This window comes from Microcebus murinus, chromosome 27 (assembly GCF_040939455.1).
Source record: "Microcebus murinus isolate Inina chromosome 27, M.murinus_Inina_mat1.0, whole genome shotgun sequence".
Taxonomy (NCBI): Eukaryota; Metazoa; Chordata; class Mammalia; order Primates; family Cheirogaleidae; genus Microcebus; species Microcebus murinus.
In genome coordinates, this window is record NC_134130.1 from 17188233 (window position 1) to 17213373 (window position 25141).

The 25141-nt window shown below is 44.1% G+C and overlaps 1 protein-coding gene across 1 annotated transcript in view; it reads left to right on the top strand.

The window, feature by feature from the left end:
* The window catches only part of DKK2 (dickkopf Wnt signaling pathway inhibitor 2), an 88492-nt gene extending 63696 nt beyond the window's left edge, over positions 1-24796 (top strand). The window contains exons 2-4 of the mRNA XM_012779036.3: positions 20409-20559; positions 21939-22145; positions 24237-24796. Coding sequence (XP_012634490.1) covers positions 20409-20559; positions 21939-22145; positions 24237-24487 — 609 coding nt within the window. The 3' untranslated portion in view covers positions 24488-24796. The remainder of the gene's footprint in view (positions 1-20408; positions 20560-21938; positions 22146-24236) is intronic.
* Positions 24797-25141: the final 345 nt, after the last annotated feature.

The following is a 25141-nucleotide window of genomic DNA, read 5'->3' on the forward strand; positions in this document are numbered from 1 at the left end:
TTCAGGTAGTAAGGCAAACTTTTATAAAATAAAGGAAAAATAACTGAGGGAATGAGAAGCTAGGGAGCTTGGAAGAGAGACAGAGCAGTAGGAAGGAGAGAGGACTTCTTTAATGCTGAATATGAAAAATTAAGTTTACAAAATGTATCTACTAATTCACTCACTCACTAAGCATCTACTCCGTGCGAGATACAGTTGTAGACGTTGGAGATACAGTCACAAACAAAGAAAAATTAAAATCCCTACTAAATGTTACTTACACTTCAGTGACCAGAGGCAGAACAGACAATTAATAATACTATTAACAATAATAATATAATAATGTATAATAATAAAAAATAATAATTAAACAAATAATTAAAACAGGTAGTATGTCAGATAGTGAGAAAAATAATTGGGCAAGAATGCCCGAGAGTGGGACAGCGTATCAGGGAGGCTCGACTCTGAAGGAGACATTTGGACAAAGCCTGGAAGGGAGGCGGGAGTGGCCACAGGGCTCTCTGGGAGGCGCGGAGGACACTGGTGTCCAGGAGCAGCAGGAGGGAGTGCGGCTGCACAGCGTGAGCGGAGGGACGAGGGGAGAGAGGAGCCCTGGGTGGCTGGTCGCAGACACGGGCTCAGTCAGGTGTCCACGCTGAGTGAGGTGCAAAGCCAGGGACGGTTTCTAGCAAGTGACCGGACGTGGCGGGACCCCCTTTCAGCAGGCCCCCAGGCCTGCGGATTGCGACGACGGTGGCAGGGCCTGCCGGGGTGGGGCACGGGCGGAGGTCTGGGGTGGAGGGGGGCAGGGCACGTGGCGGAGAGGCTGGACGCTAAGAACGCTCTGAAGACAGAGCTGGCCGGATTTGCGAGCGGATTTGAAGCTAGGAATGAGGGGGAGGGATGGGTGGCTTCAAGGTTTCTGGCCGCAGCCACTGCCGCCACAGCCTGTCCACGCGCTGGGATGGGGACGGCGCCTGTGAGAAGGACAGAAAGAGCATGCATAGCCTCTGCGCAGCCCTCCAGGGGCCAGCCCCACCGGTGAGGACTTGAGCAGAACATACACATCTGCTGGGCCTTTCCGACTTCCCAGTTTGCGGCCAGCCTGCGACGGCCGTGCGCCGCGGGGCTTGCTCCACACTCTGCAGGGGCTTCGCCAGGGAGTCGTTGCTCGCCAAGCACTTACCACGCCGGAGCCTGGCACAGGGGACCCAACGCGCGGTGGTTGTGCCTCGAGTTTTGTTGGTGCTGGGCTGTGTTTATAGTGATGCTACTTCATGTTTACCTCATGTTCTGTCTAGGTGTCTAGCTTATCCTAATAGATGAAAAGAACAATGGAAGGAAGTCATATACTATTTCTGTAAAGCAAAAGACAGATTAATGACAGGCAGATCTGGGAATATGTAAGTTTTTCATTAATTGCAAGAGATAGTTTGCCAAAAATAAAACAAAAACTGACCTTTTAAAGCTGTTTTTCTTCATTCTAAACATGAGAAACCAGAAGGCCCTGAATGTTAAGTGACAGGTGCAGAGTCTACATGCCGATTGGTGACAGAGTCAGGACTCAAACCCCAAACTCTGTCTACCAGTCCATAGCACCCTTGACCACAAAATGTTCTCTTATTTGAATCCAAAACCCATTTGTACAAAGATTCTATGAGTGTGCCATCGACTGCTTTTATATACATAAGAGCTATGAGGTTTTTACCCTCTCTGATTCTTTGTGCCTTTACTTGATGCATGGAAATAAAATAAATTAAAATCATAGCAGTGTGACCAGAACTATCATCATTTTACCCAAGGTAAAAAAAAAAAAAAAGAGTCAAAATAGCCACCCACCCACAGAGCAAAGATCTAGAAATGTGTGAGTAATTCAAGTCACCCGGCACTATGGGTGCTGCAGGTGTTTGTAACACACACCCTTTACTGGAAATGGTTTCCTGGTGTTGCATTTGGTCCCAGTGTCACTGCGTAAAGAAGAAAATCTCCAACATCAAAGGAAGAAATAAGATTAAAGGATCCTGGCACTTTAGAAATGAGGCATCGTCAGCCCCACCGATGGCTCTGCGGTGACGCTCCACCTCACCCAGCCTCAGCTAAGTGACCAAGTGGTGCGCGCAGATCTGGCGTGCAGATGTTGGAATTTCCGCTGGCTACTTTACAGATCATCATCGACACACATGTATGCACGTGAGGGGATGGCAAAGAAAAGGGTTTGGGGTTGAAAACATTGGCATCAACTTAAGCAGAGATCCAAGAGAGGATGGGATGTCTCAGACAACTGCAGGCAGTGCATTAAGAAGATCCTTTAATGCAGTTAGACCAGGACACTGGCATGAAACCTGACTTGGCCAAGGACTAACCTATGTATAAAGCTCTGCCCATCATGTAAATCCTACAGATGCTGTGTATCTGGGGTTGCTTCAGATAATACCAAAAGAAAACCTCTTATCTTTGATATTAAGTAAACTAATTTATTAAACAAGCAGCTAATGACCAAAACATGCCAGGCGCTGTGTCAGACCCATGATAGGAAATATGAATACCTCCAGTTCTGATCTACGAACTTACATAGTTTAGCAATTTGCTCAAATATGTTGTAAGGGATTGTAAGCTTAGCCAGTTAAGTAAAAGGGCTGATCTTCAGCAAGAAATCGGAGTCTCATCTCCATGGCAATTTTTAAGTTAAGTGCTTTCACCTGCGTGTTTTCATTTTGACGGTGATTTAATTTAAAAAGCTGGTGAGGCAGAGAAAGCAAGTGCCTCCTAGAAGCCTACTTTGCTTAAATATCCGACAGTCCCTGACTGAGTCAGTGGAACCTGCCATCAGAGTGGGCAGCTCAGCGCAGCACGGCTGCCCCCGGAGTGTGGTCTCCGGACCAGCGACATGGGCGCCACCTGAGAACTTGCTGAAAGTTCAGATCTCGGGCCCCACCACAGACCTACCGAGTCCGAGACTTTGAAGGTGGAAGCCTGCAGTCTGGGCTTTTACACCCGCCAGGGGGTGCTGATGCAGGCTCACATTTGAGAACCTCTGGTTTGGTAAATAATTTGGAGTTACAAACCCCAAGTTCTGTTTCTAGCTCTAACACTTACCAACAGCACGTCGTCTAACAATCTCCGAGCTGACTTCCTCAACTGTGCAATTGAAGTCAACGATGCCTACCCAAACTGCTCAGTGGGTACTGAGTTTTATCTAGGAGTGATGGAGACGTTTTGGAACTGAATCAGAGGCAGTGGTTGCATGGCTTTGTGAATCTATGAAACGCCACCGAACAGTTGACTTTAGAATGATTAATTTTATGTCAGGTGAATTTTACATCAATAACTTCTTAAGCATGCCGGCTCAACTCACCTTCCTAGTCTGACGATTGCAGACGTGTGAAGCCTTTGCGAGCCACAGGGCGCTGCGCAGACGTGAGTTCATAGGAAGGCTGTTCTGAGAGTGACTATCCTAGTGCTGTTATTTTCCTGAAAAACAGAGACCTCCGTCATTTCGGTTAGACAGACACTTAGCAAGTGTTGCCAAACACCATGGCATTTTAAAGAAAACACTTTATCTTTCTAGCACTTTCCAAGCAGCTGTGTCAGGGTGAGTGGGGGTGGATGGAGGTGGGAAAGGCTGCTCACGGCAGGTGTGGCAGGTGTGGCAGGTGTGGCAGGTGTGGCTGGTGTCCCGGGACACTGCCTTCAGGTGCCGCCCTCCAGCTCATATGCACGCCCCAGTCACCCTGAGTCGATCAGTCAGTCAGTAACAGCCACGATGCTCCACGTACCTAAAACATTTTCACTCAGTCTGGCGACATCGATTCTCTGCTCCCCGCGCACAGCGTGGTGGGCGGCTCGTGGGGAGGCTGCCCGCGCACGCAGAGGTCCTTCCCGCCTGACAGAGGAGTTGCCCGTTCAGCCTCTGCAATAGCAGATGGAAACAGGAAGAGAGAATATCGATTCCACATAGTCAGGATGCTGCCTGTGCTCTGTGTAGACCAAGTGATTTGAGATTATGTCTGGAGTTGGCTGCTTATTAGGGATTGGTTTTCAAATTCTGTCTATGTTGCAGAAATTCTTCATTTTCTTTTAATGGAAATGTCAAACATACACAAAAGTAGAGAAAGGACCCTGCATGCCTGTCCCACAGTTTTAAAAATGTTTAGCTCATGGCTAAATCTCGTTTCTTGCACACTCCCCAACTGACCCGCTAGAGGTTATATTATTTTACCCATAAATATTTTAGATGTTTCTTCCAAAGAAAAGTTTTTAAGAATAGCTGCAATACTATAATCATAACTAAAAATTTATAATTCTTTAATATTATTAAATATACAATAGATGGAATTGTTGAGTTTTTACAATTTTGGAAATTAACAAAGACAAGTGATTACAATTAAAATTTGTGATTTGTAATAAAGAACAGTGGTTGGCTTTTACTCATATGTAAAGTGACACATAGATAAAGTGCCAAGGCAAATTGTGAAATCATTTTGTAAAAATTACATCTACAAAATGTCTGCAGTTTCCAGGAGCCTATTATTTTTAGAGTCTCATGAAAATGTGCACGGTTTGCAGAGGAGCGCTAGCCCCCAGGGCATCTGTTGGCAGGCAGAATCTTTTTGGCTGGTGAGACAGTGAATTTAAGGATCCACGACTGGGCTGAGGTTACGTGTAGAGTTACTGAACTCTAGTGAGAAATGTGAAACTCTCCTCCTCACCACACCCAGGTTATGCACCCAAATTCCCAGACAATTCTTGTCTTATTTTCGGCAAAGCTTGTCCTCAATGAAAACCATACTGCACTATCACCAGAAACACATTTTTTGCCTTGGATTGGGTATTGGTTGAGGACTCAGCAATGAACCAGACAGACATCAGGACATGGGTGTGTTGTGGTATTACCCCATCTGTGCACATCCCAACATGTTTCTCTAACCGTGGAAGGATCCCATAGTTAGGGAAACATGAACAGGACGCAACAGGACAAAACACATGGCTGTTAAGTAAGTTCTGTCTGGAGATCTCCAAACATGTGTTGGCAGTTTATGACAGAGGTAATTTGTTAATACGTAAGCAGTTCACTCCTTTGAAGACAAAAGGCTCTACATACACATGCTGTTAAATATTAATATTAATTATTATTATATAATCAATAACGAGCTGATGACTCCTCTAACTGATTCACTCTGTGAAACTGTATTTTGAAGATCTGTGATTTCTTATTGGAAGGTTCCCAGAAAGCAGGACTGGACTTTTTTGCAAATTTGCCGATGTTTCTATGTAAGAAAGTCATTCTAATGTTTCTTGCAAGTGTCATTTGGAAGTTGCAAAGAGTTTCCAACGTGCCACTTTTAAAAGTACAGCTCCAGTTCTCATTATTCTGGGATAAACAGTCTTACTTAAAGGCACCTTCTTGGCCTTTTCAAATCACCCTACTTAAAATCAAGGCAGAGTTGGGTCAGTGTGTGTTAGACAGTGCTGTTCTTCAGGAGGGAAGATGAAAAGCAGCGCATGACCAGATGCTTATGGTTTTGATCTGCCCTCAGACAGGAGCCTGACTAGTGCTGGGTTTTGTAATAAAAATCACTTCATTCAATGTGAATATGGAAACAACTTGACTTGTCTGTGTGAATAAAGTTCTGGTGATCCCATTTAAACCTAGGAAATGTTAAAGTCACGTGGTAATCCATCCTGTCTGATACCTGCTGTGCCCAGGTGTGCCGTGTCTTTTCTCTTCCTACAGAACAGGGGGATCCAATTACTGCAGACTGTGCACAGAGACTGCACAGGAGTCTTACCAGGACTTAACCTTTTCAAATACACAATCTCTTCCCGGACTCAAAATATGTAGCAAACATGTAACTTAGGAAATGTAACCTAGAAGACACAGTTGTTATTTCTTCTCTCTTTGTCCAAGTAATAATAGGCTCATACCATCTTTCTACAAATATCAAATACAAACCCAGCTTAGGCGGAAGGAAGTCTTTACTTGGAATCAGGGCATGAAAAATGCATGAATGTTTCTAAAATTCCAATAAGTGTGGGTACAATGAGGAAAGTTGGATAGTTGTGTACAAGAACTGTAGACATTATTTGAAATGAATTTGGTTCAAAACCTAGAAGCATTGTCCACATTTTTGGTAAAAATTGACATGCCAGTGAGATTTAACGAATTTAACATGGCTGGTGGGAACCTTGTGTAACTCAATTTGTTTAGGATCATAAGTGAGTTAGAGATCAGGTGTATGTTTTAGCGGTGGCATTCCATGAAGCACGTATCTGGAAAACGTACTTCAGCTGTTACGTGCTGCTTGACACGTTGCCGTGACTAAGGTGGTGCCCAGCACCACAGACATTTCCAGGAGGCTCTCGCAAGCTGCCTTTCCCGCTTTTTGCAACACCACCTCATAGTGGTGAAGGCTCCCTAAGCAATATTAGATACAACCCTCCAACAAGAAAAATATTTAGAAACAGAACAGAGACAAATTAGAAAGAAATATTTAAGATGGGAGTGTCGCTAGTGCCACAGGACCCTCCGAAGTCCCCACTGTCAAAGCCCCCACTTGTCAATAGGCTTGAACAGTTCCAAGAGGATGGTTAGTCAAGACGTCAGACCCAGCGACGGCTGCATGGCTGTAGCGTGTCACTATTGCTATGGTAGAGACCATCTAGAGCAGGGCTCCCCAAACTTTTTAAACAGGGGGCCAGTTCACTGTCCCTCAGACCGTCAGAGGGCTGGACTATAGTTTTAAAAACTATGAACAAATTCCTATGCACCCTGCGCATATCTTATTTTGAAGTAAAAAAACAAACAGGCAAAAACACCCGCATGTGGCCCGCTGGCCGTAGTGTGAGGACGCCTGATCTAGACCACTTGGAAATGCAAGAGCCTATCTTTCACTTTAGATAACTCATACATGAAAAATATGCTCAGCTGTAGGAGCGTAATGTGAAGGAACTGGTGATAGCACTTGAAATGTGAATGTTATGGCTCAACATGAAATCCTTGCAGCCAAGATACTGGCCGGAAAATCATTCGACAGCCAATTTCCTTCCTTCTTGCATACATATATTGCCCTTCCCTACATAGTCGTAGGTTATAGATGACTTATTTAGGGCTTAGCTGATTTAAAAAAAATCAATTTCAAAATATCTACAAAATCATCTCTTAATGTTCAAGCTTTTTCCTTTTACCATTTCATGTTGGGTTCTCATGTGAGCATTTTTGTCAATTCAATGCTACAAATTTCCAATCACTGTTGCAACAAAATCTCATTCATTAATTCATTAGTGGATAAATTGTGGAATGCTGTATTATTCCAGGCATTGTGTGGCCACTGGGGATACAGAGATGAAGGATGTTTTCCTTACTCAGAGAGTATAGAGAAGGCAGATGAAGAATTCAACAGAGTGTGATCTACATCATGGTCCAGATAAGCATGAAGTGTCCGCAGGGCGCCGGCTAAGGAGACGCGCGTCTTAGCAGAGGTGGGAAGTCAGCCCAGAGGGTTCCCAAAAGTGAAGTCAGAGGACAGCATCTCTGAATGACGACTCGGGACTTCTCTCATGATGAAGGGAATGGGGGAAGGGTGTTCCTGGTAGAGGGACAATGTCTGCAAACACGTGGATCCGTGGGGCCGCGGCGAGGGCCGTGCGCAGCCGCGCCGGCGGGACTGAGGGCTGCAGAGGCGGGCAGGGAACGCGCACCGCGCTGAGAACCAGGAGGTTTTCTGATCATCTTATTTTTAACGCAGCTTCCTTTGTTGGTTAAAACAAACAAATAAATATAAAACCAGGCCAGATTTCATATAGCATTCAGAACATGTTCTAGATACATTTCACTGTTCGATATAAGGGGGAAACTTTGAATAAAAATACGGAGTTACAGATGGACCCTCACGAAGTCACATAAAAACTCCATGAGCCAGTGGGCTAATGAAGTTTGATTGCTGCGTTTGCCTAGAGTTCCCGTGAACCCAAACAGCATCGAGTCCCGCTGCGGCTGGACGCACCCATCCCAGCCCTGGGGGTGCGCCTCCTTCGCCCCTCAGCCCTTCCCTCCCGCCTCCTTCGCCCCTCAGCCCTTCCCTCCCGCCTCCTTCGCCCCTCAGCCCTTCCCTCCCGCCTCCTTCGCCCCTCAGCCCTTCCCTCCCGCCTCCTTCGCCCCTCAGCCCTTCCCTCCCCGCCTCCTTCGCCCCTCAGCCCTTCCCTCCCGCCTCCTTCGCCCCTCAGCCCTTCCCTCCCCGCCTCCTTCGCCCCTCAGCCCTTCCCTCCCGCCTCCTTCGCCCCTCAGCCCTTCCCTCCCGCCTCCTTCGCCCCTCAGCCCTTCCCTCCCGCCTCCTTCGCCCCTCAGCCCTTCCCTCCCGCCTCCTTCGCCCCTCAGCCCTTCCCTCCCCGCCTCCTTCGCCCCTCAGCCCTTCCCTCCCGCCTCCTTCGCCCCTCAGCCCTTCCCTCCCGCCTCCTTCGCCCCTCAGCCCTTCCCTCCCGCCTCCCCCGACGTCCATTTTCCAGCGCGACACTTGCTGCCAAGGCCGCTGGAGTGTGAGCCAGACGTGGAGGCAGGCGTTAAGAGGAGCCCGTGCCAGGACAGCCGGGGGACAAGGGCCCGAGAAACGTGCGGGAGCGACGCCGAGGAGCAGCCCCACGCGCGGGCCAGAAGAGCCCACGGGGTGCAGGGAGAGCGGCTTGGACCTGGAGACAGGGTTGCATTCTTTCCTCGGGCCACAGAGCCGAGCGGCCTTGCCCTGTGAGCATGCGCGGTGCCGCCCGCACGTTCTTCTGGGGGATCGCGAACGCACTGAGCATGTCACCCGAGATGCGCCGCGTTTCCGAGGTGAGATTTGAACACCAGGCTCACACAGACCAAAGTGTCTGTCCTCTGGCTCATGATTCCCTCCATTGCCAATCTGCTAGCAAAGCATTTAATAGAATATTTTGATAGAAATAGATTATAAGCCCATGAATGATGTCTTTATACTATGCTGCTCGCTAGACGTAAATTCCCTTCGCCCTCATGTGCTGACCCTCCGTCCTCCTTCCGCACAGTAGGAATTTGAATTGGTTCCTCGAGGTGGGAGGCTGAGAAGCAAGTCCATGTGTGTATTGAGATACTGATTATTTTTTGGAAAAGTATTTTATTTTAATAGACAACATGTGGTCATATTATTATTATCAGAAAAATAAAAATACTCTCCAAGCTCAGGCTTTTCAACTCAATCGTCTGGAAAATGTCTGAAGTAAAAGAGTGGCCTTGTCCATTATGAAATGCCATCTGTCACGAAGGCAAGTAACACTTCTCCCAGGATGCTTTGAACCTCTCATTATGTTGGGACTTGGAGACTGGTTCAAACTCTCCCAAACGTAGTTTGTCCTGATATTTGAAAGCCAGACATGATTAATTGACTATATAAGCTTACTTAGAGCGCTCCTTGCATAAATTGATATGTAAGATCTTCCTTACCAATTAAACATTCCAAATAAATAGAAGGAAACACAGGCGTGGGACACGGACCCTCACTGTGTCACAGGGTATGTACGTAGAGGCCGGAGATACCCAGAGAAGGTCTCAGCTGGAAAATGGGAAAGAAGAAGAATGGTAAAGTAACTGAATATATGAGATAATTTCCGTTCCTTTCTCTTACTAACAGATAAGGTGGCTTGTTCAAGCAGTTAGAGTCCTTTATCTTGTTGTGATGTCACTTGCAGCTAAGTCCTCCCGTACCCCACAGGTGGACATTTCTGGTCCAAGAATCTTCACAGACCCACGACTGTTTTATTTTCTTCTAAACGGCAGAGGCAGGAAGGTGAATTACGCAGGCAGAGCTCTGTGGTAGAACCGAGAGCAACTTCCTTGTCCTAGTTTTCAGTCAAAGGTTTCTTAGTCAATTTAATCTTCGTGGGGGTGGCTAATGAGGAGCGCCTTACTCCACCTGTCCAGGTGGTCACCTGGGGCAGCCACACCACAGCTGCCCGCCTGGAAGGATAGGACCCCCCTGCCTTTTTGCTCACAGACTGTGAATTCAAATGGGAACATTTTAGAATTTTCAAGAAATATTTACATGGGGCTTACAGTATCTCCCCTTAAACAGAAATTAGAAGTCCTTTCACCACAGAATGAATATTGAGGGTTACATTTTGCTGTATTTTTATCTACCTTCCCAACCGTAAAAGACAATCTTTTACTTTTATCTGCTTCCCTCAGATGTTTCCTCAAAATCAGAATAGAATGTGGTCAGTGGCCATTGGACGTTAGTCTGCCCTAATTCCTAGAGGAAATGAAAGAGAATTAAACGAGATTAGAGAAGCATTGCAGATTGAATGTTCTATAGTCAAATCAGCCAAGATGGTAAACATCAGTCAATTAATTGTTGGAACAATGCATTGTTCCAATTATTGGAACAATGTAATTGTGTGTATATGTGTGTGTGTGTGTATTTTAATGTTGTATTGGTAATCTGATTCTGCTAATGAGGTATAAAATTTATAAAGCAAAAGACACAATTTTATTTTTATTATTTTAAAATTTTATTTGTATAAATTTAAAGGGTATAAGTGCAATATTGTTACGTGAATATATTGTATAGTGGTGACGTCTGGGTTTTTAGTGTGTCTATTATCTGAATAATGTCAGAAATTTTGGTCTGGATGCTTGACACCTTGTGGAAGAATCCCTGACTCTAATACAATCAAATTCTTCCAAGATTTCTTAATATGAAACCATAAGGCATAAATCGGCAAGGAGTAAGAAATTTCACTTTGATCTTATAATATTTCCTTTTTAAATTGTAATAATGTTTTTATTTCAGCATATTATAGGGGTACAAATGTTAAGGTTACGTATATTACCCATGTTCCCCTCCCCCCTTCAGTCAGAGCCTCAAGCGTGACCATCCCCCAAATGTTGCACATCTCATTGTATTTGTATACACCCATCCCTCCTTCCCCCCTCCCACCTGCCCAACACCCAATAAATGTTATTCCTGTATGTCCACTTAGGTGTGGATCCGTTAATATCAATTTGCTCGTGAGTACATGTGATGCTTATTTTTCCATTCTTGGGATACTTCACTTAATAGAATGGGTTCCAGCTCTATTCAGGAAAATACAAGAGGTGCTATATCACCATTGTTTCTTAGAGCTGAATAGTACTGCATGGTATACATATACCACATTTTATTAATCCACTCATGAATTGATGCGCACTTGGGTTGTTTCCACAGCTTTGCAATTTTGAATTGTGCTGCTATAAACATTTGAGTGCAGGTGTCTTTTTCATAAAGTGACTTTTGATCTTTTGGGTAGATGCCCAGTAGTGGAATTATTGGATTCCACTGGATCAAATGGTAGATCTACTTGTATCGCTTTGAGGTATCTCCATATTGCTTTCCACGGAGGTTGAACTAGTTTGCAGTCCCACCAGCAGGGTAGGAGTGTTCCTCTTTCTCCACATCCACGCCACCATTTATTGTTTGGGGAGTTTTTGATAAAGGCCATTCCTACTGGAGATAGGTGATATCTCATTGCAGTTTTGATTTGCATTTCTCTGATGATTAGAGATGTTGAGCATTTTTTCATATATTTGTTGGCCATTATTCTGTAGCATATAGTGCAAATTATACAATGTTTTAAAAGGTTTACACGTAAACTGAATTTTCTTCTTTCCTCTCTCAATAACCCTGTCCACCTTCCTGTGGGTAAACTCCATTACACATATCTTGTGTATTTGTTCTGCGATATTACACATACACACACAGCTTTCTGTATGTATGTGTATATACATAACATACACACATGTGTTCACATGTGCATATTCACAAGAATCTCATGCCCTCATTTCTAAACCCATGATGTTGTAAGTTAAAAATTACTCACTTCAACTCATATAAAAACATAAACTCATGAGTGTTTAAACTCAACTCATATAAAAACATTAAACTCATGAGTGTTTGCATTTTGGGCACAGACATTCACCAACTGTGATCTATTCTATAATCACAAAGCAGGTCTTTTCTAAACAGTAATTTGAAAGTATGATATCATATCTACCTGAATATCAGTTTTTGAATTTTTGAACGTATTTGTATTGAAAAAGAAAACATTGATGCTATACAAAGAATAGAAGATAATAAAAACACACATAACTCACTTATCATGCTTGATATGGAGAAGAGTGCTTGCTTTGTAGAGACCCACAGCATACAAGATACAAAGGAAACTGCAAAGCCAGGCACTGCCGACGAGACACCGGCGCACACCACAGGGGTGTGAACCGGTCCGCCATGATGCTGCGCTGGCAGCTCCGAGTCCTCCCTGTGCTCCTCCGAGCGTGCACGGGTGTGTTTGTTATGTGTTATTTTATTTTTCATATAGTTTTAGAAATTCTCAACTCACCCCTAAGCACAGTGGCTAAGTACTAGGAGTGAAGATGAACTTTCCTGGAGATAGTTGCTGTTGTCAGTGAGTTTCATACCCAGACTTGTGCTGTTGTCAGAAAGCCAATTCCTCACTTGGACCCATGTCTACCCAGAGATCCTGCTGGGTCCACATCGTATATGGACCAGGCATTGTCTATATGAGACATACACAGGCGGCATCATTCCTCTCTGCAGCAATTCTATATAGCAGCTTTTCCCTGTCTCACCTTATTGTATGATCACTGGGGCAATATTTGTTAAAAATATAGATTCTGGGACCCCAGCTAGTCTTATAGAAATAAAACTTCTAGGAGTCTGTGAATAAGTAGTTTATAAAGAAATCCCATGGAATGTTTATGACAAGGCAGGTAAGGAAACACAAGTGAATTTAGCAATTATATCAATTTTGTCCAGGAGGAAACTGAAATTCAGTAACTTAGCTAAGAGTCGCACAAGAAATTAACTTTGGAGGCATAACTCCAACTGCAATATAACTCTAAAATTCATCCTACCATGTTCCTTTTCTGAAGGTCATGAGGTCAGGCAAATCTGTAAGGCGACATACAATGAAAATTTATATTATAGACAACATCAGATTTACAAGAGACTTTAAAATAGTGCAGTTTTTCCTCTATTTGGTTAGGACAAATATACTCAACAATCACAGAATTAAGAAGACCTTTATAATTGGACATGGCCCCCAAGCACTGTTGTAAAACCTGAGATGCCGCTTCTAGAGCGTGAATACAAGTGTTTCATCCTACATATTTTAAGTGAGGGAGGGGAATGGGTCAAAAACAAGGATAATCAAGTGCTAGGTGAGCCACACAGCTGAGACTTGCTGGGTGCTGAGGCCGCACGGGAAAGGCTAGTTCTCCATTCTCCCCTCGGCCGAGACAGTGATACGCTCGTCACCATGGAGGATGTTGGCTATGCTCCAAGCAGAGAATTTCCTAGAATCTTCTTTCTGCTTAATGACGTACCGAGAACAGGGTAGAGAACCTGAAGTTAGAGAGGACCTTGCCTTATTTCATAGAACTGCTCAGGATTTACGTGAAGCTTTCTGGGAAAACTAATTGTGGAGACTAAGAGACCACTTGAAGAAATCTATCATTCCTAATTTATAATTCAGGCCATTGTAGTAGGTATTCTCTCAGCTCTAAACTTTTGTATCAAAAGCCATTTTTCAAACTACTTTAGCTTTAAAATGAATGTGTGTAAAAACTACTCAAAGATTTTCCATATGTGCACAGCTTGAGTTGTTATAATGGAATCAATTTCCAGATCCTCAATTTCCATGGTTCTTTCTTCTTAAAATTGTCCAGGAATATGCCTGGGCTTATAATTCTTTTTGCTCTTTTATGGGTAGAAAAGGAGGTAACACCTTCTTGTATTCCAAATCTTAATGTACTGCATTAGCCAGAGATACAAAATTGCTTGGGGTCAGGCGTGGCGGTGTGTACCTACAGTCCCAGCTAGGGGGTTCAGGTGTGGGAAGATTGCTTGAGGCCTGGAGTTCGGGGCTGCAGTATGCTGTAATCACACCTGTGACTCGCCACTGCACTGCAGCCTGGGCTACATGGTGAGACTCTATCTATAAAAAAAATATGTCATTTTGGATGATGAATAAAAATAAAATTTGGAATTTTGGTTTTAACAATGACATTTTTAATGATTGCTTGGAACATGTTACACTCACAATGGTGCTATATTTCCTTGTCTTATCGTTAATTCTTTAACAGTGAAACTTTGTCCCGGTTGAAAATTTCAATGCAGAATATTAAAAATAGTGGTGAGGACTTGTATATTTTAAAATTTAACTAAATGTTTTCCAGACTATCCAGTTTTTCAAGGGAAAATGCTCATGGATAAATATGCTATGATTAATTTTAGGACCAGTGTGCTTTGATTAAGAAAGTAGTTAAAAGGCATTTTATTGAATCATGTCAAATTATCGTGCAAACATCATCTTCTAAAATGTTTAATAGATCATAGTAATAAAATCAGCTTAAATAAATGCTGAAAAAATTTCGATGTCAAATATGTAAAAGGATATATGTTTTTTCAAAATTATTTTAGGCATAACAGACAAAATATTTGTATGATCACCTAATTAGTTGTGTCTGGATCATAGCTGGCATTCAATAAATATAGGCTGAATAAATATTTATTGAATATGGAATAAATACCCAAGCAGTTGTCCTCATGATCCTATGACTGCACATGCAGAACATCATGAAGTATCTGAACTTTTCCCCTCAAATTTAATATAGCGCAATCCTCCTGGCCTTATGTTCACAAACCCTCAAAGATGCACATAGCACACCTCTCTCCCCCAGAGGTAATCATAGACAAAAGAGAAGATGAGATTGCACAGGCTTCGGCAGACGGTATGCAATTTCATGTAGCTAGATGGAGTTATAGGTCCCTGAACTTCTTGCAGTTGCAATTTTAGTATCTGATTTTGAAATGACCACCTGAACGGTAGCATATCGTGCATGTTCTTGGAAATATAGATCTATCATGCAGAATGCTGCAACGAAGGAAATTAGTCTTTTCCCTAAGGACTTAGGGCAAGCCAGTCTGATATGGTTTCCCAAATGCAACTGTCAACCTTCTGCAGTGCTCACGGAGACCCCAGAAGCAGCCCCGTCCCCAGCTCTGTGCCGGCCCCGCCCTCTCCCCTTGCCTCAGCTGCTTTCCTTCCCACAGCCGGGCTGCTCCTTGCCGGCTTTCTGCCGCCTGCCCCGCTGATGACTTATTTTTGGCTCCAGAAAACCTTCTGAGATTGCTACAAACAGTGCTCGAGGGACAAAGGATTGTCCTGATTAAAACAACAACAAAACTAGGATGGTCTTGCAAGAATCCGGATGGGTGGCCATCCCACACTAACACTGCGTGATGCTTCTCTCTTCTTCTTTCTTCCCCTCTCGTCATTAAACAGGAACAATATCATTATTTTGAAAACTTGAGAGCTAAACTAAGGTTTTACTTGTGGCAAAAGGTCCATTCCATGGTCAGGACAGCCCAGATACCTGAAACAGTACTTCTCATCTCATTATTCCCAGGGATCTGATGACCTCATTACTGCATTCGCCTGTTCTGACAGGTGGGCAGTTACTGAAAAAGAAGAATAAACTTAACCCTAAATATAAGTCTTGAATCAATAGATAGGCCTTTTCTCCCTACAGGTTTGAGATTAACTGGGGAAAAGGCTTAATTAGCTCAAATAAGATGGACTGCCTATATTTAATTTCTCTTTGTTCACTAGAATATTACTTCATTATCATTGTTTGCATGATGGCCTTTTGCTTATAGCTCTGGTTTACACTGAGGTTCAATGAATGTAAGACTGCTGTCAAGAAATAGAATGAGAAGATGTTGTTTACGGACTTGTTGATGTTTTCCTCTCGTATTCCGTCTTTCCAACACCTGCAGCTCGACACACTATTGGTATTTAGAGGCTTCTTGAAAACGATGTGGCCAAGTTATTTTTTTAATCTCTACATTCAGCACATAGGTCATTACTTAATTATCTTATCTATGTGTGCCTCAAACCTTGTCAAATGCCCTTAGTCATGACAACTTACAGGAAGGCCTGAAAGCCCAGGCAGAGCCCACGGTCTGTAAGTCTGCCCAAGGTCTGCCCTGAGAACACTTTACTTATTCCCAACAGTTATTTAACCTCCCTTCCCTTCTTTGCTAAAATTTTAAATAATGATTCCAAATTAGCACAGAGGAAATGGACTTTAAAAAAAAAGTCTTTTATACTAAAAAGAAATGCTAATTTCTGATAGACTTTATTTTCAAGCTGTGTCCAATGTGTTTACTCTTTTTTTAGTTCTTGTCATGATCGTAATAACTGGCACTGCTATTTGTGGAAACTACTCTATTTTTAGCCTAAAGTGGATTGGCCAAAACGTCTTTGTCTTTTGGCCTGAGCAGGGGGTAGCTCTCAAACATCCTTAATTTATGGCCAGTCATCTGCTATTATTAGGTGTCCCAAATTAATTCATCTCCTACTCGCGACCAACGCTGAGTAATGAACGTGATTCTACAAGAAAGCTAAGTGTCTCTGATGTTCACGAAGCCGAATTTCTGATTCGGCCGTGGGACATTTCCTCACGGGACAGGGGTGCTGTGGCCTCTCCCTAATCCATTCACTCGACTCCCAGCCTTTCACACAGACTACTGTAGTTCTCAGACCAAAAGGAAAAGTTATCTTATCTGTCCACCTGGAGTCTGAGTAACGTAAGAGCCATGAAATATAACTATCAAAAATTTCATTAGCAAGTTAAGTAAAAATCAGCATTTTTATTCAGCTCTAACATAAGTACCAGATAAACCTATTATTGATTTTGTTGAAGGGAAACTTAGACTGAGGTACTCAAGCTCACTTTTTGTTCATCACAAAACCACCATCAGATAGGACTAGGTGACGGCATTTGGAGGCCCAATTAAATGGAAAATAGAGATGTCCCACTTGGAAATTTCTGAATAGCACTTTTATCAATGTGTGTAACCCCCAGCTGTCCTCTGGTTTCCACAGTCCTCACCTCGTGAGGGTCCTGCATGGCTTCTGTTGACTGTGTCTCTCTTTCTCTGCCTCACCTGAGATACCATTCTCAGACTCTTTGAAGGGGCAGTTAATGTGGGGGAAAAAAACAAGACAAGCTGCAGAACCCTCATACTTGAGTTGAAAATGCTTTGTTTAAAACTCTTTACTGAAAAATAATGCATGGTGCTTGTTAAAACATGAGAATTGTTATTAATGAGTTAGATCTGTATTTTCTCATGTTCCAAGTTTTCTTGCTAATGGTTATCCAAGGGAAGCGTTATGGCTGGATAGATCTGTGCTGAGGACATGACTTCAGAGGGAAAGGCATGTCCCCAAATATCTCTTGTTTTCCCTAAAACCTGCTTTAATAAATTTATTTAATCTCTTCTTGATTTTAGTCATACATAAAGGCTATTTATTGGATCCAGGAATTTCATAAGGATACTAGAAGCTGTGTGATAAAAACTTGCCTTTCAGTTATTAAAATTTATTTTTTAAATTTCCAAAGAAAGCATCCTAGCATTTATGTTCTGAGATTCTAATCCAAGTGCAAGTTCACAATATCCACAACCTTTCAAACTTTAAAAAGTTATTCAAACATATTTTCCCTTCAAGTGTCATTTTTACTTAATAAAAGTTAGTTAAAAGATATATTAGAGCATAACAAACTACATATCCTCTAATGTACTTTCTACTTTGGACAAAGTGAGCATCCCTCTTTAAAACTTGAATTATGAGAATTTTACTGTGATCCAATTCAAATAAAGCACTCCTGTGCATATCACTTTTTATAATATCATCTGCTCCAAATATTTGCCACTTTAATATTTTCCATTTCCCATCAACTGAGAATGGGAAGATGATGCACTTTTCGCAGTTTTCTGCATATATCCACTGCTACTTTTAGCAAACAACTATAAATAAATAACTATTAATAACAACTAATAAATAAGTTAGTCTACCATGTAGACTATTTTTTAGGGCTAGAACCCAGCATCATTCTATATTCGGAGTCCCTTGGGCATTTGTTGTTTGCATTGTAAATAGCACTTGATGTTTTATGTGGCACATGTTTATTTCCGTTGAAAGAAAATGTCCTATTTTTGAGGAAGGAAAGAAACTTGTAAGACATCAAATGTTTCTTGCAAAACAATTTGATGAAATAAATGTAAATGAATCAGAAACATGTGAATTGTGTTACAATTAAAATTAATGGGTTTAAATATGAAGGGGGTAAAGTGCTTAGGGGAAAAGTGTGGTAAGGCAGGAAGTGACATTTGTTTTGTTTTCATCAGTCTTGGATTCTTGAAAAATGGCCTAATACTCTCAGTTCAACCTCATTCAGATTCTTCCATGCCTAATGACGGAATTACAAAATGGGAAAATAGTATGCAAATTCATTTTATAGCTTTATCTGGCTCCAATTATAATGTATGCATTAAACATTGCCACTATGAAAGCCTTCAGAAAAATCACTTTCAATTTGAAGTTGGTGATTTTTCCATGTAATTCTTTCAGGGGTAAACAAGAAATTGTAATAGTACTAAAATATATATATTTTTTTTTCCTTCAGATGCATACATAAATCTCACGTTTCCTTTTTCTAACTTAAGATGATCAAATCTAAATGGAAAACACATGGGGGCTAAATGTGCACACACATGCCGGAGACGGGCAGACAGAAAGAGTGAGAGAGCAAGAGAGGAGAAGGCGGGGAGGGAGCGTGGCCCCGCAGAGTTGGGCATCCCGCCTCGCTCATCGGTGAGCGCTCGCTCTCCCGCAGTAACTATTTGAGAGTCACGGAAGCCTTACCCCATCGTTTTATAGCCATGCCATTTACATACTTAAAAACAAGTGCATAGATTCTTTTTATAGCTTGTATTTTTCAATTTTAAAAAATCATGTGCTACTCTGAAAATCAGAAGAAAAAAATTACCCACATGAAAGAAAGGCCAACGGGTAAGTCTTCCTGATTCAAAATGAGTTACGTTTAATGTGCGGTGTGACCTTTTTAGTTTCTCAATGCTCCGTCTCTGAAAACGGGAACATTTTAAATGTTTCAAAAACTTCCAAGAGGTAAGGAGCAAACAAATTTTATATACATATTACACACACACACACACACACACAACAGTGGCTCAGTGGCCTTCTGCAGGTCCCTCGGCAGAGGACGCGTGAGCAGAGCCCTCCCGAAGGTGCGCGGCCTGGGGCCGTCGCGCTCCCTGGGCCGGGGGTCCCCGGGCTCCGCCGTCCGCCGCTGGGCTCTGCGCTGCCCGTCCCGCGTGTCGCACAGCACCTCGCAAATCCTCCCTCTCCTCTTGCCAGGCAGCGCGTGGTCCCAAACTGCTCCGGACGCGTTTCTCCTCCTTGCTCTTCACAGGCAGGAGTCGTGGGGAGTCACTCTCAACGTGCGTGTTACACAGGCAGGCAGGAGCTGCATCCTGCTTTCTTCCACGGTCCTTTGTTGTTTCATTTAACCTTCTTCTCATCCCCCTTTGGCAGATGAGACGTGGAGTGGCTACGGAGAGTCACCGTAAATCAGCAACAACACGATAGTGGTGACTGTTCCCGAGACCCCAAAGCCACTCGCAGGGCTCTACTAATCAACAGAAAGACTAAGTTCTAACTTTAAAGCTGTGTCAATGAAAATATCGTATTTCCCCAAAAATAAGACCTACCCATAAAACAAGCCCTAGTGGCGGCGTGGCTGCGCGGCGGTCTGCACGACCCGTGCGTGTGGTGGCGGGCGGGAAAGGACACGAGCAGCCCTCTCATCCGCCCCGACAGCTCTGTGGCTCCACAGGAGAGACCGGGGACGGTTCTAAAGGAAATAGAGTCGCAAGAAATTCAGGATGGAATTTGGGGTTTGGAGAGTGAGGATGATGTTCCAGAAGAAGACGTCACTCTATTTGAATCAATGTAGATGGTTGTGCCGTACTTAAAAAAATAACACATCCCCTGAAAATAAGCCCTAGGGTGTCTTCTTGAGGAAAAAGAAATATAGGACCCCGTCTTGTTTTCGGGGAAACACGGTAGATGCATAGCGTCAATTTTATCTTTGTCACCACCAGCAAGCACCGTAAGCGGCTGTGCGCGGCGGTGCGCGGCGGTGCGGGGCGGTGCGGGGCGGTGCGCGGCGGTGCGGGGCGGTGCGCGGCGGTGCGGGGCGGTGCGGGGCGGTGCGGGGCTGTGCGCGGCGGTGCGGGGCGGTGCGGGGCTGTGCGCGGCGGTGCGGGGCGGTGCGCGGCGGTGCGGGGCGGTGCGGGGCGGTGCGCGGCGGTGCGCGGCGGTGCGGGGCGGTGCGGGGCGGTGCGAGGCGGTGCGGGGCTGTGCGCGGAGGTGCGGGGCTGTGCGCGGAGGTGCGGGGCGGTGCGAGGCGGTGCGGGGCTGTGCTCAGGACACTCAGGGTGGCCGTGAGGGGCGTGGACGGGTTTAACCCTCTGCTCTCTGTCGTTTGGCTCGCGCAGGCCTACCCTTGCAGCAGCGACAAGGAGTGCGGGCCCGGGAGGTACTGCCACAGCCCGCACCAGGGCGCGGCGGCCTGCGCGCTGTGCCGCCGGAGGAAGAGGCGCTGCCGCCGCGACGGCGCGTGCTGCGCGGGGACGCGCTGCAGCAACGGTAACCACGCCGCCCTCTTCTCCCGCCGCCCGGCGGAGGGGTGCTGTCGTAGGATGAGATTAGCTGGCTGACCTCCCAGACCTTAGTTTCCTGGGCTCTGATCACTTTCTTCCTTTTTGTATTTCAGCGTATTGTTGGGGTGCAAATGTTAAGGTTACATATATTGCCCCCGCCCCCGCCCCCGCCCCCTCGAGTCAGAGCTTCAAGCGTGACCACCCCCCAAACGCTGCACATCTCACTCATCGAGCTTGTACACACCCCTCCCCGCCGCCCCTCCCGCCCGCCGACACCCGGTACATGTTACTCCTGTGTGTCCACTTAGGCGCTGCTCAGTTCATACCAGTTTGCTGGGGAGGGCATGTGGTGCTTGTTTTTCCATTCTTGGGACACTTCACTTAGCAGAATGGGCTCCAGCTCATCTGATCCCTTCCTATCTGTTATGGTCTGCGCGGATCTGGGCTGCTGCCACACTGAGTGTTGTATGTAAATAGCAAGATGTTCTGCCCCAGCCACACCTGCGTGAGCACATGCAAAAGAACCAAAGAAAGGAAGCTGACGTGAGCTAGTGGCGCAGGTGTGGTCTCTCTTCCAGTTCTGCCCCAGTTTCGTACCAAGACGTTCTGTGGCTCACTCTTACGGTGATGGAGTGATTGGTTCCTCTGAGTAGAGACACGCGATTCTACCCCCCAGCCTGGATTCACCCAATCTCAAAGAATTTATAGGCAGACAATTCAACATTAACGATGAAACGGAGAATCACAGACAACACGTGATTTAAAAAATTAAATAATTGCAGAAGGTAATCAGAAATATATACGTAGTCATACAAAACAATGTAATTAGGCTTATATTCCCACACCGTTCCTGACCTCTGGGCATAGGTCTCCTATGAGTACCTTGGACGTGAGGTGAGGAAAGGAAAGCCCACAGCATTAGAGAAGCTGCAGTGTAGACTCGGAGCATATTGTTAACTGAGAGAGGAACCTGGAACCAGAAGATGTATGTCTGGTCCTATGATTTAAAAAGACTAATAGCTAGCATGCATGTAATTCTTTACCACGTCATTATTCTCAGCATTTCACATGCATGTGCGATAACTCAGTGAAATCAATGCTATTTTTAGTCCTTTTCTTTCCCAAGGTCATTTGATCTCGAGAGAGGCAAGATTCAAATCAAGGAAGCCTGGCTGTAGGGCCAGAGTTTGTCATACTCTCTCTCAGTCAATAAGTGAATGAATGAGCGATGGACAGGTAGACAGCTAGGTAGGCAGATATGCAGGTAGATGGGGAAATGGCCCCCTACTTCACATCAGGACGAGACCTGGGCAGGTTTGCGCTTGGTGGAATCGTTAGTCTAACTGCTGGCATGACCGTCTGCAGGCCTCTGCATCCCAGTCACCGAGAGCATCCTCACCGCCTACATCCCAGTGCTGGCCGGCACCCGGCACAGGGACCGCAACCACGGCGCCCACATCCCAGCGCTGGCCGGCACCCGGCACAGGGACCGCAACCACGGCCACTACTCAAACTACGACTTGGGATGGCAGAACCTGGGAAGACCACATGCAAAGATGTCACACATAAAAGGTGGGGCTACCTGTAGTTCTGTTTATTATTTCTTGTTTTATAAAGAGGTGAAAGAAAAATACAGATAATTAATTCTATTCGTTTTGGAAAAAATTACAAGGAAAGTAGCTTAAGGGCAAAATTTTAACTAAATTTATTAATTCTCAATTTTGAGGATGCCAGAAATTTCGTGGAGATCTTAAATTGTCATATATATATTGTGAGAATTGCAGGACGTAGATAAATCATGCCATTTTCTAAACAGGCTTTCCTTTTTACATGGAATTTAGAAGAAATATCCCATACAGATATTTCTGTCACATACATGCCAAATGATAATATCTTCTAAAATATAAATGAGAAAATGGTTATTGACACATGATTAAATCCTTAAGTTTTGGGGTCATTTTCTCACCTTTTCTGATTGAGAAACTTTATTTCACTAAACAGCCAGATGACACTGTTCATAAACCTACCAAAAATATTTAGTTTATTGTGGCATTGTGTATGGCCATCCAATCTCCTTCCTTGTGTCAAAATATTTGAGAAACCTAATCACTAATAGTAAAATTTGAAAGCATGAAATTATTGAAACCCAATATTCCCTAAAGTCCTACATTCCCTCCCCATGTCTCCTGTTTCTCTTCCACCAAACTCACGTGCATCCATGACTATGCCAGTCCCCTTCCTTGTTCCGACAGACACTATGTTACAGCGTAGCTCCAAATCTACTAATAATGTTTATCTACTTATATTTACAATTTTCTGATGGCAAACGGAAGAAATCTTATTTTGGATGGCTAGTGAGTTGTGTGCAAATCACACAGTGGGATTAGGTACATCTGGGCTGACAGATACCCTTTATTCCAGATGTTGGTGCACTGTTGCCTGTGAGCCAGTCTCTCCTGCCACCTGGTTTCTGTTGAGCAGTGTTGAATGGGAACACAGACTTGTCCACTCATTTAGGCATTGTCTACGGCTGTTTTTCAGTAAAGCACCAGAACTGAGGATTGTGGCAGAGATCACAGGGCCTCAAACCCTGACGTTGTACAGCCCAGTGCTTTCTAGAGCAGTCTGCCCATGTTTGCTTGTGTGGATTACATGTCAACCTGCCACAGTGGGGGGGGGGGAGCTATTTGCTGACTTCATCTTTCTTGGAATAAGACACCCAGATTTGTGCTCCCACATATTTTTATGATGAGTTCTTGGTAGCCCCTCAGGCTGTTTGCTCTCGGATGGGTTGATGGCCAGTTCTGTTCGGCTCTTTCTCCCAGCTCTCTATCGACCAACTGTCCTAGGCTGCCGGTCAGCTGCAGCTGGCCGGGCTTGGCCATGGGCGAGAGTAAGTGGCAGAGGAAGGAAAAGCCAACATACTCCTGTGCTGCCACCACTGTAGGTGATGTTCCTGGCAAAGCTGTCTCCCTGCGGCTTTAGCGCCTGCCTTATGAGCCTGCTGGGGCTCCAGGCTAGTGACCCCAGCCCCAATTCCGACATCTGCTCCTTTGGGTCCTCCACCCTAGTGTGGAAGTGGCATTTTGTGGCTGCTAACCTCCACATTGCCTCACCTTCCTTTAATAATCTTACCTCTACTGCCCCCCGTGTGAACAACTCTCTGCATTAAACATCTTCTGTTTGAACATTTAAAGTTTCTGTTATCCTGGCCAGACTCTTACTGATACATGGTCTTAGGAATACCAGACAATTTCAGCCTTCTCCTTGAATAAGAGGTTTGTTTAGACCTTCCAAGAAGGTATCAAATTAATTAATTTGAAAAAAATCCTTTTACTTTTGTTTGCACTCTCCTAGTAGGAAAACAATAACAATCAGAGAAATATCTGAAAAGCAGATGATGACAAAGTAAAGAAAAGATGAAGCAAAGTCCTGGCTATTTATTAAATTTCACATTCAGATGGCAAATAATGGAAACAGACAATAGTGGATTGACATGATTAGAGAGAGAACCAATTGCTATGAATTTAAGACTTTTCATTAAAAATGGTGACATCATAGAAGATAGTATAAGTAAAAATATTTTATGTGCTTCTGATTATGAAGTAGAATTTGTTTCCTAGGGTGCCATGGTAATAATACCTTTTGGTCTTCATCCTGCAGGGCATGAGGGAGACCCCTGCCTGCGATCGTCGGACTGCATTGAAGGGCTTTGTTGTGCTCGCCACTTCTGGACCAAAATCTGCAAGCCGGTGCTGCACCAGGGAGAGGTCTGCACCAAGCAGCGCAAGAAAGGCTCCCACGGGCTGGAAATTTTCCAGCGCTGTGACTGTGCCAAGGGCCTGTCTTGCAAAGTGTGGAAAGACGCGACCTATTCCTCCAAAGCCAGACTCCATGTGTGTCAGAAAGTTTGATCACCACCAAGGAAAATCATCACTAGCAGACTGTGAATTTGTGTATTTAATGCATTATAGCATGGTGGAAAATAACATGTGGAATGCAAAAGAATGGCCAAAATAAGAAATGTGATAAGAATGTAGATCACAGCAAGAGAAAGAAAAAGAGAACTGACTAGATTAGAATGGGTGACAAAGGCAACACAGCCAGTGTGTTTCCATTATGCAACTTTTTAAATGTAAATAATGTACACATTTGCAAAAACGCCATGATTTAAAAACAAAGCACACAATAGAAATTATGGAAAAATAAATACCATGTGACTATCCAAGAGTTTAGGTTGGGCTAGAGGAAAGGTTTCCTTCAGATTGGAGATTGCCTACAAAAATAACCTAAAAGCCATGTTTCTATTCAAAGTTATAGTTTAACAAAATACTTCCAGTATACTTGAACATACAATAGGCTCTAAAATGAAAAAAGTTGTTAAACAGGAAATAAAAACATGGAGCATAATTTGCAACACAGAATAACCTTTTAATTTGGAGCACTAATTCTGCTGCTTAATTAAAGGCCTTGGTAAATGAAAAGAAGTAGTCAGAAGTTAATATTTTCCAAATAATTTCAAAATCATGGCAGGTGTTTTATCAAGAACTTCTAGGGGGAAAAAACTT